At 41.6% G+C, this 15901-nt stretch overlaps 1 protein-coding gene across 2 annotated transcripts; it reads right to left on the minus strand.

Moving 5' to 3' along the window:
• Positions 1-3888: 3888 nt before the first annotated feature.
• LOC104593090 (Sucrase/ferredoxin-like family protein) lies at positions 3889-11124 on the minus strand. Of its 2 annotated transcripts, XM_010252772.3 has the most exons (6): positions 10700-11123; positions 10490-10575; positions 10083-10388; positions 9815-9898; positions 6312-6671; positions 3889-4237 (listed from the first exon to the last, which is right to left on the minus strand). In XM_010252772.3, the coding sequence occupies exons 1-6, from the start codon at positions 11099-11101 to the stop codon at positions 4231-4233; spliced, it is 1245 nt and encodes a 414-aa protein (XP_010251074.1). In that variant the 5' UTR covers positions 11102-11123; the 3' UTR covers positions 3889-4230. The 2 variants fall into 2 exon arrangements, with proteins under 2 accessions (XP_010251074.1, XP_010251072.1); XM_010252770.2 differs by lacking the exon at positions 3889-4237 and having other exon boundaries at positions 6302-6671; positions 10700-11124.
• Between the last annotated feature and the right edge of the window lie 4777 nt (positions 11125-15901).

Raw genomic sequence — 15901 nt, forward strand, 5'->3', positions numbered from 1 at the left:
AAAACGTCTCCCCATGAATAATAATGCAAAGTACAGAAGATGTTCTTAATGTATGGCTGAGACAGGTTGTGAGGTTGGTTTGAGGAGCAATTCTGGACTTATATTTTGTTAGGATGTGATGTGGGGCGGTCATAGGGCATCAATCATGTTATTATTTTATGAAAAAACGGTGTGGTTTTTATGGAGCACGTCTTCTTGATTTCTAAGGTGTGGTTTGGAGCACCATTTTTATGAAAAAAACGGTTCCAAGCATGTTATCATTTTCTAGAGCACCGATTTTCCCATTATGACATTGATGTGTCATCGTTTTTTGAAGCAACGAGATCGATGTCAAACACCACCTTATAGTTTGGAGGCAGTATCACAACCCCCTATAATCCTAATTATAGGGTATTAAGTTTGTATTTGAAACTCCCCTTTATTTATCTGTGATCCTCCTAAATTTACCCCCAACCACCACCCCTAGAAAAAATTGGATCAATCACACACTAAAAGCATGGGCATTCAACTGCACATTGAGAACAACTCTTCAAATCCTCATGAATTTAGAACACATGTACATGTACAGAAAATACTCCTCAATCCTGGTGTATGGTTGGTTGGATGTTGTATGGGCAATACTTTTGGTTTTAAGAGATTTGGGAGTCTCACACCCCCCGTAGGGATAAAAAGCACCTCTCTATTCATCTATACCTTTTAAACTAAAATACCCACGTCATTCATTTGATCTAAAGGTGAATGTCAAAGTTTAAAACCTATTCTGTATGAGAAACAAACAAGAAAGTGATGAAGTGAATTTCTGGTGTGTCGTGAAATTATTGAAGAACAAAAATAATAAGGATATTTAAACCAAATAAATAGTGTGGATATTTTTATCATAAAAAAGTAGTTAATAAAAGGATTTTTTTTCGGGCAATAAAGGATATTCATTAAAGACAAAGGAAAACATTAAACTACATAGCCGACCATATCATTGCTAACCAGACTCTCAACCCATTCACTCGGGGAAGGAGCCAACATAAAAAAAAAAAAAAAGACTCAAGCTCTCTTTTGCCTTAGCGCATGAGTCGTCACGACATTAGCTGATCTATTTGTTCTTGTTTTTTTTTTTTTAATTTCATTATTAGTGGTGCTTGTGAACCACTTCCATCATGGTCACTAATGGTGACCTAGCTAACAGAAAGCATGTAACTTATAAGTAAAAGCGTCTAACAAGGGAGTCCCAGGAGGTATCAAACAGAGAATCATAGAAAAGTGAGGAGTTTTAAATAAAATTCCTTGTATGTTTACAATAGAATGTAGATATTTGCCTAGGCCTAAGGCCTTACATCCTGATGATCATTTTATAGGTACATTGCATAAAATAAACAAAAGGCTATTTTTAGCCATGCAATAGCAAAATCGATGTCAAAGTAGGAGGAAGCTTGGAAAGTGAATGGTGGGCACTGATCCAAGAACTACAGCATGTTGTTACTCTCAACTTTTTGAAGTCTTTTCTGACTCAACAACAGTTGTAAACATAGTATTTATTTATATTATATAAAGTTGATATTTGTCTTTGTTTTGATTGAGGACATAAAAGTTAGGTTTGGTCATATAATATTAACTTAGATTTGATCATATACTATTAATTTATATTTTTATCCTTTTTACTTGTACAATGAAATCGGTAGTTATACAATTAAGCCTTTAAAAGAAAAAGCCAAGGAATTGCTGAGGTTTTTCAATAGTAAATCACTAAATCCATCTTTTGTTAGTAGATATATGAATGCACCAGCTCATGACTTGGCTTAATGTTATTGTAAATACAAAATATATAAACAGCAACTAGGGAAGTGGGGATCTATAGAAATCCTTGGGTGTTCATATTTATCAAGGAATGAAGTAAAGTTTTTTTTTGTGTGTGTACAAAATAAGGTCTGTAAATTGTGAGGGGCAACCCCATAAACCTCCTCTTGTTAGATAATAAGGTATGAGTTTAGATTTTGAGCTCATGATAATAATCCCAATCCCATAAAACCCCAAACCAATTATGTGATGAATATACATATATGTATATTGGCACATGAAAACATATCCCCTGCATTTTATACATGTTTCTAATGGTTTACAATTTTACATATATAATTTTATATAAGGTGTCTAAAACCATCATTTTATAGAGGATATGATTTATTTTGAGAAGAGAGCAGGTGATATTGCGGGTTTAATGCCAAATTAATAATCTATAAGCTTATGCTTATCAAACATATTCGGGTCTTATTAGCTAGGTTAAGCTCAATTATAACAATTTGTAACTTGGGGTGTGATTTGTGAATTGTAACATGCCACATTTGGTCAAATGGACTTACGTACGGGCTTCAAGGAAAAAGATAAAACCAAAAAAAAAAAAAAAAGCGTGACTGGAATAGGGCTGATTTATCAAAACCGAATCAACTGATAGCATGGTTCAAAGTATTGATACATATCATGTCATATTGTACAATACAATAATACCAACCTTTTTCCATCGAGGTCAAGCTCCTTGTAGTGGAGACAAGCTCACAATCTCATCCCTACCTTAAAGGCAAATTTCCTTTGGATAATCTCTATCTCAGCTTTCCTAAGTACCCTCATTACCTATGGGGCGTTGCTTTTTTTTTTTGGATTTTGAGAAAGGGGAAGAGTTGGTCAATGGGATTTTGATTTTCATTGACTAAGAAACCCATGTTCTTTTTTCAGATTTATGTAAGGATCAGTGAGAGAAATTTGCCAACACTAGAGTAAAACAAAAAATGTCATTTTTGATAATGGATTTTTATGGCTAAAACGACTATTACCTTATTTACATGAAAAATAAAAAAACATTGATATATACACTTATCCAAATAAACCTTTCTTGGAAAGCACTTACCTGGGTAAATGCATTTACCCAGATAAATAGCTTACTGAAAAACGAACAGGGCCCTAATAGTATACCTCACAGCTGAAAGTGAAAAACTTACTAAGAGACTCAGCCACATGGGATACGTACCCGTCTTCTACAGGAGCTGGTGGATTCAGCTATCCTCAGTAAAGTCATCTCCCTCACACCAAGCCCACAATTACACTCGGATAAGTTAATATGGAGGAGGAATAACAGTGGAGACTATATTGTCAAATCAGCTTATAAAACTTTCTTGTAAGCACACCCAATTCAAATGGTATAATCTTTGAAGTTAAAATCCCATATCACTGTATTCTCTTTGGCTTGGAAGTTTCTTTGGAGACAGCCTTCTGACTAAAGAAATATGCACAAAATGACAAGGTTCAAAATTTCGTCCCGTATCAGCCCGTATGTATCATATCAGAGCCTTCCCGACACGTCTCTACAGGGGATGTGATGTTTCAAGTCAACAAGTGGTTCAGGGGGTAAACCGGCCCATCTGAACCAGATCCGAAAAACAAAAAAAACAAAAAAACAATACCGATATTTTGAACCTTGCAAAGTGATTAAAGTAGGATGAACTGTCATGCAACTCTGCAAACAATATTTTGAAATTGTCTTACACCTCTTCTTCACCTGCCCATTTGCTAGAGTAGTTTGGCGTGAATCACAGCTAGGCTTCGCCCCGTTTCATGAACCACACCAAATCATCCAGAACTGGCTCAAAAAACTCATCAAGCTTAAGACCCTTCTAAAGGATTAGGAAAGCTCTACTAAACGATTAGTAAAGAAACATCAAAATCATGAAATAAATCCAAGTAATTATGCTGAGTTGCTGACTTCTGAAACACCCGTTTGACAACAGTTGAAATTGCTGAACTGAAAGGCTAAGTTAATGACATGACTTCCTACCGAGCATTAGAATTTTTTTTGGGTGAGCAAACAGACTAATTCATTAATTATTAGAAAAAGATAGTCGAAGCTTACATAACCAAGAGGGTAGATTGTTCTACCAGACCTCAAGAGAAGAAAAAAGTTTGGCTTGTTGGACCATAGTATGAGCCAAAACATTAAAAGCTTTGGAAATATACAAAAAAGTCTATCAATAATAATAATAATAATAATAATAAATAGTTCTCGATACTGTCCAGCCAATGCCAAGTAGTCCATGGAATTCCATCATCCCTTCCTTTTAGATCCGTAACAGCAATCAAAGAGTCAGATTCAACCACCAAGGATTTCCAACCCTGATAATTAGCAAACAAAAGAGCATTCTACATAGTTCCCTAACTCCAACATCAATACTCTTATTAACAAGATCCAAATTATAACCTGAAGCCACCAAAAAATTGTTCCTATTAGTAAATACACAAACCATAAGAGCCAATTTTATCTTTCCTTGATCCACCATCACATAGAATTCTAAAACAAAACACTGAACTAACCACTAGATCATCTATGAGATTAAAGCCAGGTCCATAAGAGAAATTAGGAGTATCAGGCACATTATCAAACTTCAAATCAAAAGAGATGATTTGCATCATATGCTTAAAAATCCAATCACAAGAACCAGAAATACTATTAAATAAGAGCATCAGAAGCAATATTCACACAACTCAACTACATTAACAATATGGCTATCAAACCCTAACCAAATTTCCAAAGATAACAATATATCTTAGACATGAATTATTGTGATCATCCATACATATTCCAGATTAAGCTTCTTAATAGAGATGAATTTCCTGTGAATGTAACGAAAGCTACCACAGACTCATAGACAGCAGATATAATTTCATCCAGGGAAAAGACCAAATACAAAAAGACGCAGACTCTATTCCAAAAAAAAGATACAGATAGAGACAAAGATGTATAACTTCTTGCTGGTGATATTTCACCTCTGAAGCTAAAGAAACTAAGGCCCTGTTTGGTATCGTTCCATGGGAACATTTCTCGTGTTCTGAATGTTCTCACGGATCAGAAATACATTTGGATGCATATTGTCACAAGAAATATCGTGTTCTGGAACAAGAACAAGCTGCCAGGTGTGTGTCTTTTTAGAGCACATCCTGCGGAAGTCAGAACCACGTGTTCCCACAACGTTAACTTAAAAAAACGAACACATGTGGGTATTTCTCACGTGTAAAGAGGGATGTTAATGTAATTTTGCTCAAATAAAAGAAACATCGGGCACAAAGATCCCTGTCAGCTATCTCTTTTCTTCCTCATCCCACTGCCACATAGTCCATCAACCAAAAAAGAGTAGTTGGCCAGAACTTTCTTCTGCTTTGGTTGTGGATTCACTGACTTGAACCGTTGCCATTTGAAGAGTTTGAACCATAGTTCAGCCTGAAAATAGCAATCAACGCACTAAAAAACGCCAGAACTTCTTCTTTTGTTTTTCTGCTATATCGTCACACAAACAGAGTTCAGCCTCCTTGTTCCTCTTTTCTCCCCCTTCTCTAACGTTTAATTTTATTTTTTTTGCAGGTTAGGTCAATCTCCTCTTTTAATCAACTCTCTTAGCCAATCCCCTTTCCAAAAGATAAACCCTATGTTTTGTTTTCTGATCATTTGTTGGCTGAAATAAAAAATCTGACTTGAATATGTTGTAATTTTTCATTTTAGTTCGCTTTCATTCCTAATCCAAAAGAGAAAATTTTTCATTTTAGTTTGTTCCCTAAAGTAGTAATCTAGAAATACTGGTTCCATTCATAATTTTGGAATAGGGATTAGCATTAATCCTCTCCCTCCCCTATTTAGTAGATAATATCCATGTTTTCTACAATTGAATCTTGGAATTTAATGTTTTAATTTTCCTATATTGTAGAATTTAAGATCCTAAGAAGAGTCCCGAGTTTTATCATTCTATTGTTCATTGGATGTTACTCTTTTATAAGAAGTGTTTCAGCTCTATGTTATTGAGCAATTGCATCATCTAGTTTAAATTTGTTGAATGTAAAAGAGAAGTGCCTAATAGATTAGTAACTACTATTATGATTTTTTGTATGTATATTGATATGAAGAATTAATCATAAGAAATAACATGGCTATCCAAACATCATTTCTATTTTTATAAAACAAAAATATGTTCTTTAAGAACAATTTGCCGCACAAGTCAGTTATTTTTCAGGAATAAGAAACTGGATTCCTGTTCCGGAACAGGAATTTCTCTAAGAACAGAAATAGGTATGATTTATGAATGATGCCAAACAGGGCCTAAACAGTTCCGCACCACTACTACTGTTTCTTAAGAGAGAAACTTGGTTCAGGGAATTATTATCACCATACCTTTTTTCTCTTTATTATCTTTCTAATATAACATCACGTATACAATAAGAAAGGAAAAAAAAAAAAAGGAAAAAGGAGCTAAAGAAGATGGCAACAAAGAGATATTCATCCTGACCTTTTATAGAAGCTATAAGCCACAGCAATGGATGCAACTGCCCCAATGACTGCAGCAGCAGCTAGAAAATCATCTTTCTCCCATGTTTCCATCCAGGCTGACAGGCTGCACAACCCATACTTTGCATTTGGTTTATTTTCAATCCCACTCTTTTCTTCCTTCCTTTCATCCCTGCAACAAGAAAACCCTTTGGCACCCTGGCAACAACTTGAACTATCCTTCATGTTTCCTTTGGTACTGCTTCCTTGGGTCTCTTTCTCTCTTATCTCCAAATTGGCACCATTTGGATAGGCTGTACCACCATTTTCTTGAAGTTTCAGGTCATCAACCTTTCTCTCTTTAGAAGAACCCATTTGGCCCCTGCAGTTTATTCCAAAAAATAAAATAAAATAAAATAAGCCTTCTCTTTGTTTGCCATAAGCACCAAGGTAATGAAATAACAATAGCCATAAACATTAATTAAAAATTGCAAAATCAGGTAGGAAAACATCAAATTATCCCATCCATTACAACCTTTAACAAATATCAATTCATATAAAGCAAATAAGATGTAGAAAAACTTAAAAACACTTCAATCCCCTAAACCCCAATAAAAATATGGTAGTTTAGGATTTCACAAAAAAAAAAAAAAAAAATCCAATCATGGGTCCTGCTCAATAACCAAACTTTCTAAATAATGGAATATGGTTGGGTGCCCCATGTGGTAAAAACCCATAAGCTTTTAATCAAAAAAAAAAAAAAACCCATAAGCTGACCAAATTGGTCCCCATAAACTCTAATTCCTACATCACTGTAGGAAAAGAAAACACAATGGCAGTATTATGCAATGCAATATGAATGTCTTCAAGGAAATGGAAATCTTCATAGATGATACGCATGGAAGCAGAAACCAACCATCCCCTTCTCTCACATGGAAACTCTACATTAATCGATCAACTGGACAAAATTGCAGGAGGAAATTAAACATCATAACAGGTAACTACTTGAAAATTGTAAACCATGTCTACTACTTTTCATTAATAGCCTGATCTCCACTATGAGGCCATTATCAAATACTGTTACTTTCTCAATCATTTCATGAAACAGCCCTGAACTCTAAAATGACAGGATACAAGTGGTGCAAATATGGTTCTTAAAGACTAAAGAGGTTAAGGGGGTTTCTACATGTTGAACCTAGAAAAGATGTTTTCACCGCAAACATTTGGAATTTGTAAGATCAAAGACTTCTATAGGAAAATCTCCCCCTTTTATAAGGAGAGAAGGGGGACAACCCATACAATAAATGTCTCAAAAACTAACAAGCTATTCTCAAATAGAGGTTCCCCAATAAGTCCAAAGGGGATTACCTGATCACGAAACCCATTGAATAACCATTCATCCAAGTGGCCAAGGATCAGCCCACCCTTATAAAGTGCAAAAATTAACACGGAACACCAGAAATTTGAGAGTCCACCCCGCAACAACTTGAGAGTCTCCCTCAATCAAGATTCTATCTAGTCCCTTGAATCTTATTCTGAAACCTAGTAAAAGTAAAAAAATCTCTGCTCTTACAGAGGCAAAAAAAAAACAAAAAAACAGAACAAAAAAAACAAAGCAAAAGCAAAAAGCCTTCCCAACCCATTAAAGAGGAAGCAAGAAGTCCCTGCCCACCCCTGCTTCCGCAAGAGCATCTGCTACTGAAACTCTATATCATACTAGTTCTATTTTTTTAAGTATTGAAACTACTATTATTTAAAATACTATTGTCTTTTAGATATGATAATTTGCCATGTTTTGAGAGGAAGTTCAATGTTCTTAATAAAGAAAGTTTCTATTTTTTCAATTAATATGCATGCTTAGTGGTATTCAACTAGGGAACTAATCTAAATTTTGAAATTGTTATTTTATAAAAATTGCCATTGACTAGGTGACTAGGCACTCCTTTGGTCACCTAGAATTGCCTAGACGCCCAGACGACATAATAGAATCCCTGCTTTTGGTGGAACAGGATCCAACTTAACAGCTTTGATTGGATACCCAAGCAGGTCAGAAGGGTTTCTATCAAGTGCTTTGAAAAAAAGAGTACCACAAGAAGATCCATTTAAGGTCCACAACCGAGGCTTAGACAAGAAGGTCCTACTAGGGTCCACACTCCAAACTCTATTATCGCTCCAACAAGGAGAAAGTTAAGGTCCCTTCTAAAACTGAAATCTCAAGAAAAGTCATTCAATAAGTGAGACACAAAAGAGATTGGAAGGTTCAGATGTGATAAAATAGAGTTTTAGGAATTTCTGGTGCAAGGGAATGCCAGCACTGCATAATCTTCCCAGAAGTTCTGAACCTTGAAACTTGATAATGGATTGATAGGTGGAGTCGTTGGCACTTGGAAGTGGATAACAGCTCATATAAATGCATGTTTCTAATACAGACAGAGGTTTTTAAACCTCCAATTCAGAACTGAACCTTTTCCATGCATTGGTGTGTGTGTGACTGATCTAACAGAGCATGTGCTATGCATTTTATAAGATTAAAGGGTAAAAACAATAATCTTAGATCTATATGAATTCCAATATTTGATTTAACTCTTACAGTTGCACAGAAACCAAGGAAAGTATCGGCCTTATATAGTATAGAAACTTTCTAGCAAAATGAATTGATGGTCAATGGTTAATAGAATAGATGGAACAAAATTAATTAGCCTGTACTACTCATCTTGGTGAAGAGATCTTCCAAAACAGAAAGACAAAAAGTTTCCTAATTGGTCAATAAGAGAAGCTCATTAATAAGTATCCTTATGGCTTATTTCTGCCACCCAGAGGAATTCCGTTGCCAATCCAGGCATTCCATCATAGGAGACCATCTGGAGTAGTCATGTCTTAACATCATCCACCACCTTGTAAAATAGATTTTCTAGAACAATACTATCTGTCAACAATGGCAATGCCCATGAGAATGGGTTATTTTGGAAAAGTGGCCCTAATCTTGTAACAAGTGGCAAAGGATTTTGGGCTGAAAGAATGATGCTAGAGAGAAGGAAGACTCGTTTTGAACCAAGAACAAGTTGCCTTGTGGAAGATTCCTAGGCAATTAGGAAACTTCTCCAAAGGAACAACTTAGGAAATCCCAATTAAAAAAAATCTGGTGGTTCGCAAGGTCGTTTAACATATAACCATAATGGTTATAGTTGAGCAAGTCAACATCACTCAACAGATCCCAGCAAGAACACTTGAAAATCTTGAGGTTTCACAAACAGTTCAGTGGTTCAGCATTCCATCCTCTATTACTGAATTCTGCAATTTAAAATATCATATCATATGAAATGCTATTCATTACTTCCAAAATTTCGGGCCATAGCATGTTCCTTTGGCAGTGTAGCATGAAGGTATTAATGGTGATACAGAATGCCACTTTAAGTAGCTTCAATTTGATTTTGTGGCATCAATTTATGGGTAGTGCTTTAGTAGCGTGCAGAGAGACATCTTGGGCAAAAGTGGAAAACAAAGTGGAGAAGAAGGGAAATATACCTCCAAAGTTTTTCTACGATCTCTCCCTTTGCAATATGCTGATCAAGCAAAGTAGGAACATCGTCAGGAGTAACATAGCCATACCTGCAAATGAAAACAAAAGAAAATAGTTGGTCCCACACAAGCTAACAGCTCTGATCTCTGAGCAAATCATTGAAGTGCGGGCTGCGAACTGCGGAGGATTTAAATGGTTTTTCTTTTCCACGAAGCAGACCCAAAACAAAGAGCAAATGAACAAAATAAAGCGATATATTGGCATATGACTTACCAATGACCCGAAACCTTTCCCTCTGAATCCTGACTGAAAATTATCAAGTTCCCAGCATACTTGTGGCCGCCGACGTGAGAGCATGGACTAACGAATACCTGATCCTTTAGACCTCGCAATTCAATCTCTTCCTTAAACTTATCAACAAGAACCGGGCCGCAAACACCACATCTCCGGTCTCGACTACCATGACAGCACACGAATACATGGTAACCTGTCAATGCTTCAGAAACTCCAGAAGCCCAAGCCGTGCCCTTTACGAGTACATCCTCAACGAAATTATCGACATCAAAGTGTGTCAGACCCCTTCATCAATTACAACAGTAAAGTAGAAGATAACCTCAGGCGCGATAAACCCACTTTAAAATGTTCTAAAAGAAGCAAATGGATGCAATCGTTACTTTTACCTATATCTGACCATCTCAGGGAAAATCAAAATATCTCCATTCGAAGACTCCGTCCCATCTCGTCCCTCACATAATGCTAGACGAGTCTGTTCCAACACAACAAAAACCAGATCTTGACTTTTCTCAAATTCAAGAAGCAGGAGAAAGGTAAAAAAAAAAGTTAAAAACAGGATAGTCGGTAGGAAAAGGAATGGTCTTTATGCAACCAACCTGCCCTCGAATATCGTTTTTGCGGGATTTAAGGACCGCAGCTAGAAGCCTCGGAAGTCGATCGAATTGAGCATCTTCAACTCGAGAAGGCCAGCTTTCAGCATTCTTGTAGCATAGAAAGATATGACGATCGTAGGGTTCAACAGTTCCGGCCAGAGAGCTCTTGTACATTTCAGGTCGCTTGAATCCGAGCTTAGAGTCGTCGGTGTCCTGAGAATCGGCGACGGCTCCTTCGACTTGTGAGTTTGAGGCATCAAGCGTAGGGGAAACAGCACTTCCGGAAAAAGAAGAGAGATCCTCTCCAGCTCCGGCCATGATGAAGGTGAGGGTTTGCAGAGATGAGCAGGAGCGGACTTTACTGAGTCTGATATTGAGAAATGAAGGGGAGAAACAGAGTGTCATCCGTCGTGTTGGTCTCGCGAGAGAAAAAAAATACGAAGGATAAATCGGTCAGGTGCGCAGTGCGCATCCGTCACGTCACGTGCACCAATATTTCAACTGAATTTTTTGGTAAAAAGAATTTTCAACTGATCTTAACTTTAGATCTTTGGCTATTCAAATATTTTAGAAGCGTGTAAGATTTTAACTAATCACATTAAAAAACTTCACATGCTATACTTAGCTTTTATTGATTGGTTTTTGATGAAGGGAAATTTGGCCCGACGTCGCAATCACCCGATACGTGGCAAAAGCAAACAATTCGGGACAGCGGAACGCCCAAAACGAGCACCAAAAGTAACGAAGTTCAAACTCGCTACCGAGCCCGAACTCCAGACCGCTCTACTAGGAGTCTGAGGTCTCTACCAAGAGTCCGAGCTCCCCACTGGGAGTCCGAGCTCTCCATTAAGAGCGAGCTCCCTATTAAGAACCCGAGCTCCCTATTAAGAACCCGAGCTCCCTACTGAGAACCCGAGCTCCCAACTGAGAACCCGAGCTCCCTGCAAGGAGCATGAACTATATTGGGCCCCAAGCCTCACAATGCTGACCCGAGCTGGCCCATGGCAGCTCGGAGCACTCCCCAAACCGAACTCAAGACATCTCGCCCGCCACTCAACACTTCGCTTCCGAAACACCAGGCTGACCAAACGTACTTGACACCAAGGACGTCGGTATCCAAGGGCGACGCACCTTACTGATTTAGGATCTGACGCCTGACAGCCGCACTTTAAACGGCCTCCTGCTACCGCCACCTGCCACCGTCGTTAGTAGCCGCAAAGACGGCTCCGACAAAAGGAGCAGTGGCGGTTCTGTCCGGCCAGAGGAAATGACATCCGAACTGGCAGGAGTTCAGAAGTAATCATGTCCGATCTGACGGAAGCCTGGAAGTGAGTGCGCGAGGTGGTTATAAAAGGCTCCTACCCCCCAGGAACGAGGTATGTTAACTTTTGCGCTATCTGGTCTATCTTGCCTTTGAAAGACTCTAACTTGAGCTTCGGAGCCCTTACGCCAGGTTCTCCCCGGAGCTTCTCTTCTCCCTCCGTTTCAAGTCCCTGCCACCCAGTTCAGAGGCAAGATCATTGATAGCTAAGATCGGCCGGATTGTGCATCATCAATTGGCACCGTCTGTGGGAACGCTTCAAAAGTAAAGGAGGCTCTGCTCAACTTCCAGTCACACTTCATCAAGCAAATCCCGAGGTCAGAGAACGCTGAGGCCGACGCCTTGTCCCGACTAGCTAGCACGAGCCACAACGCCAGGAGAACCGTGTACGTAGAGGACTTACCTCGGCCCAGCATTCTCGGTGGGGCAGAAGAGGTCGCTCCCGTCACTGAAGCAGAGCCAAGCTGGATCGACCCACTCGCGAGCTTCCTGCAAGACGGAACCCTCCCTGCGGACCGCAACGCAGCCAAGAGGGTGCAGTGCCAGGCAGCCAAATACGTCATGATAGACGAACAGTTGTACCGACGATCCTACACGCTCCCCTACCTGCGATGCTTGCGCCCAGCCGAAGCCGAGTTGGTACTCCGCGACACCCATGAAGGCTTGTGCGGCGGACACCTGGGGGGCAGAGCCCTCGCCCAAAAAGCACTTCGACAAGGATACTACTGGCCAACGATGAAGACAAAGGCAATCGAGCTCGTCAGAAAATGCGACAAGTGTCAGAAGCATGCCAACATCCACCATCAGCCCGCTGCCGACCTCAAATACCTCACCAGCCCATGGCCCTTCGCCCAATGGGGCATCGACCTCCTAGGGCCATTCCCGCCAGCGACAGGCGGGAGAAAATTCCTAGTGGTGGCAGTAGATAACTTCACAAAGTGGATAGAAGCTGAACCCCTGGCAATAGTTACAGCCCAAAACATACAGAACTTCTTTTGGAAGAACATTGTATGTCGCTTCGGGCTACCTCGGGTATTGATCTCCGACAACGGCAAACAGTTCGAAGATATCAAGTTCCAAGAATGGTGCCAAAGTATGGGAATTAGTCAGAACTTCACGTCGGTCGCACACCCGCAGGCAAATGGCCAAACAGAAGTAATGAACAGAGCCATCCTCCGCGGACTGAAAGCACGATTAGACCGAGCCAAAGGTTTGTGGGCAGACGAACTACCAAGTGTTCTATGGGCTCACCGAACCACGGAAAAAACCGCCACAGGAGAGACCCCCTTCAACCTCACCTACGGCACCGAGGCGGTGATCCCGGCGGAAATCGAAGTGCCTACGTTGCGACTAGAAGCGTACGACGAACAGACAAACGAGGTCGAGTTACGCACCAACCTCGACCTATTGGACGAAGTGAGAGACCTCATGCACATCCGAACTGCGGCCTACCAACAAAAGGTAGCTCGGTATTATAACACGCGAGTAAAGAAGAGGAACTTCCGCGTCGGTGACCTGGTTCTCCGTAAGGTCATGGTGCCCGAACCCGGCGTAGGGAAACTTGGACCAAACTGGGAAGGACCCTACAGAGTAATGAAAGCACTCGGTGGGGGAGCATACGAGCTCGGAACCCTAGAAGGAAAACAAGTACCCCGAGCATGGAACGTCGTCAACTTAAGAAGATACTACCTATAAACGAACTGAAGGACCGAAATGGTCAGTTCGGCAAAAAAAGCAGCTCGAAGACAGGACAACCAGAAAAACAAAAAGCCATTTCATTTGTCAGAAAACGAACTGAAGGACCGAAATGGTCAGTTCGGCAAAAAACGTAGCTCGAAGATAGGACAACCAGCACTTGAACAAAAAGCCATTTCATTTCAGATAGATGTGTACATTCAAAAAAAAAAACCCATTACAAGCCAGGGGCTACTTCATCATTATCAGAAGCCACTTCGACAACACCCGAAGGACCTGCCTCCCCCTCGGAGTCCGGTTCGGCATCCGCAGCATTAGCCATCTCTTGAGTAATGCGCGAAGTGGATATGGCGCTGGTATCAAGCTCGGGGTTCGTATTCCGGATCATCCACCGGCTTAGCTTGAAACCCCTCCTATAGGAGTTCACCATCAGATCATCAAAATCCGGCGAAGCAATATAATCACCGACAGCTTTCTTCTTCGCGTCTTCGATGCCTTGAGAGAAGATCTGAGTCCTCTCCCTGATATCCTCCTGAAGATACTCGACCTGGTGCTGCAGGTCCAGTTTCAATTCCGCCATATGCTTCACCACCACTCCCATGGCCTCGGCATCTCTCTGAGACCTTGCCTGCCTAGACTGCGCAAGGCGAGCAGCAGCCTCAACAGCACGAGCAGCCTCCTCGGCAGCTCGCGCCTGCCTCGAGCATCTCTCCACCTGGTTCGCTAAGGCGTGAATAGAAGAGTTCACCTATCAAAGGAAAACGGGATCAAAGGAACGAATAGAAGAATAAAAGCCGAAGAACTCTAAAGAAGGGAGCACTTACCACCATAGCATGAGTAACGGCATGGCAGGCCACTTGGTGCAGAGGGAGCTCGGTCCACGCCGCAACTTCCTCGGGAAACATGGCCTCCTTACTCCGTTGAAGAGCATGAACAGGCGACAGCACGCTCCTGAAGTCCCCCGGGGCCTCCGAGCCCGACGGCCCAGCTCGCGTATGGGCAGACTCGGAGTAAGCGGGAGCCCCTGTGTGTGCGGTTTCGGCATAAGGAGCCCCCGCCGGCTCCTGCATAGGAGGAACCATCTCGGGCTCCTCCGCCGGATAGTCCGGCACCTCGGGCTCCGCACCCTGGGGTGGATCGGCACGAGCTCGCTTAGCCACCCGTTTTCTCCTCTTCATGCCCTGGAACAAGTGCCCACCTCGGGTCCCTCGAGAGTCCATCGTACCTGCGAAAAGGAGTTCGGCATCAGTAAGACACGTAAAAGAAAAGCAAGACATGATCGCTAGGGAAAGAACCTACCCGAACTCAGGCCCGCAGCAATAAGTTTGGCCTCCGTCAGATATCGTTGACACTCCATCCCAAGCCGCGCCCATTGCCGGAGGCCCTTCGCCGTCTCCTTATCGAGTGTGACGCCGGAGTCGGGAGCGGCCATCCCCCAGCCGGTCTGAAACGACCACCCCAGCGCACTTCGCACCCCGAAATAGTCCCGCTTCCACGCCGGGACCTTATTAGGGAGTCCGTGTAAGAGCTTGAAGCCTGGGCGAGGAGACAGGTAGTATGCCCGCCTACGCCCAGGAAGGGGACCCGCTTGCTTTTTCAGCATTAAAATAGAGGAGAAAATCTCCAGATCCAAAGGAAAGTTCTCGTCACAAAATAAGGAGATCGTCCCCACTAAGTTTCTAATGGAGTTCGGGTGAAGCTGGCCGACCGTCACACCGAAGTGGTTTAGAACCTCGACGAGAAGAAGATGAAAAGGCAGTCGCAGCCCCGCAGCAAGCTGTTCCCGGAAAATCACGATCTCATCAGGACCGTGTTCCCAAGGGAAGCTACCCGTAGGGATGAAGTAGGCGTGCTCCCTGGGCAAGTCGTAGTAGTCTATGAGGGATTGAAGTCCCTCAGGCGTCATAGTCGAAGGGCCGAACTGATCTACAACCCGGCCACGACGGGAAGTGGACGCCGACCTACCCGAAGCACCTCGGGCTGTAGGCTCAACCCCTTCCTCAGGACCTACATCGGGCTCACTTGAACTACCGGGGGACGCAAATTGGTTCGTAGAACCTACATCAGACCCGCTTGAACAATCTGAACCCTCCGAACTAGACATCAGAGAATGGAACGGGATTCCAAAAGCACTCACCCGGGAAGAAGACTGAAGTAGACCACGAAAGCTCGAACAAGCAAGGAACCTG

This window comes from Nelumbo nucifera, chromosome 3 (assembly GCF_055504915.1).
Source record: "Nelumbo nucifera cultivar China Antique chromosome 3, China Antique-T2T, whole genome shotgun sequence".
In the NCBI taxonomy this organism is placed as follows: Eukaryota; Viridiplantae; Streptophyta; class Magnoliopsida; order Proteales; family Nelumbonaceae; genus Nelumbo; species Nelumbo nucifera.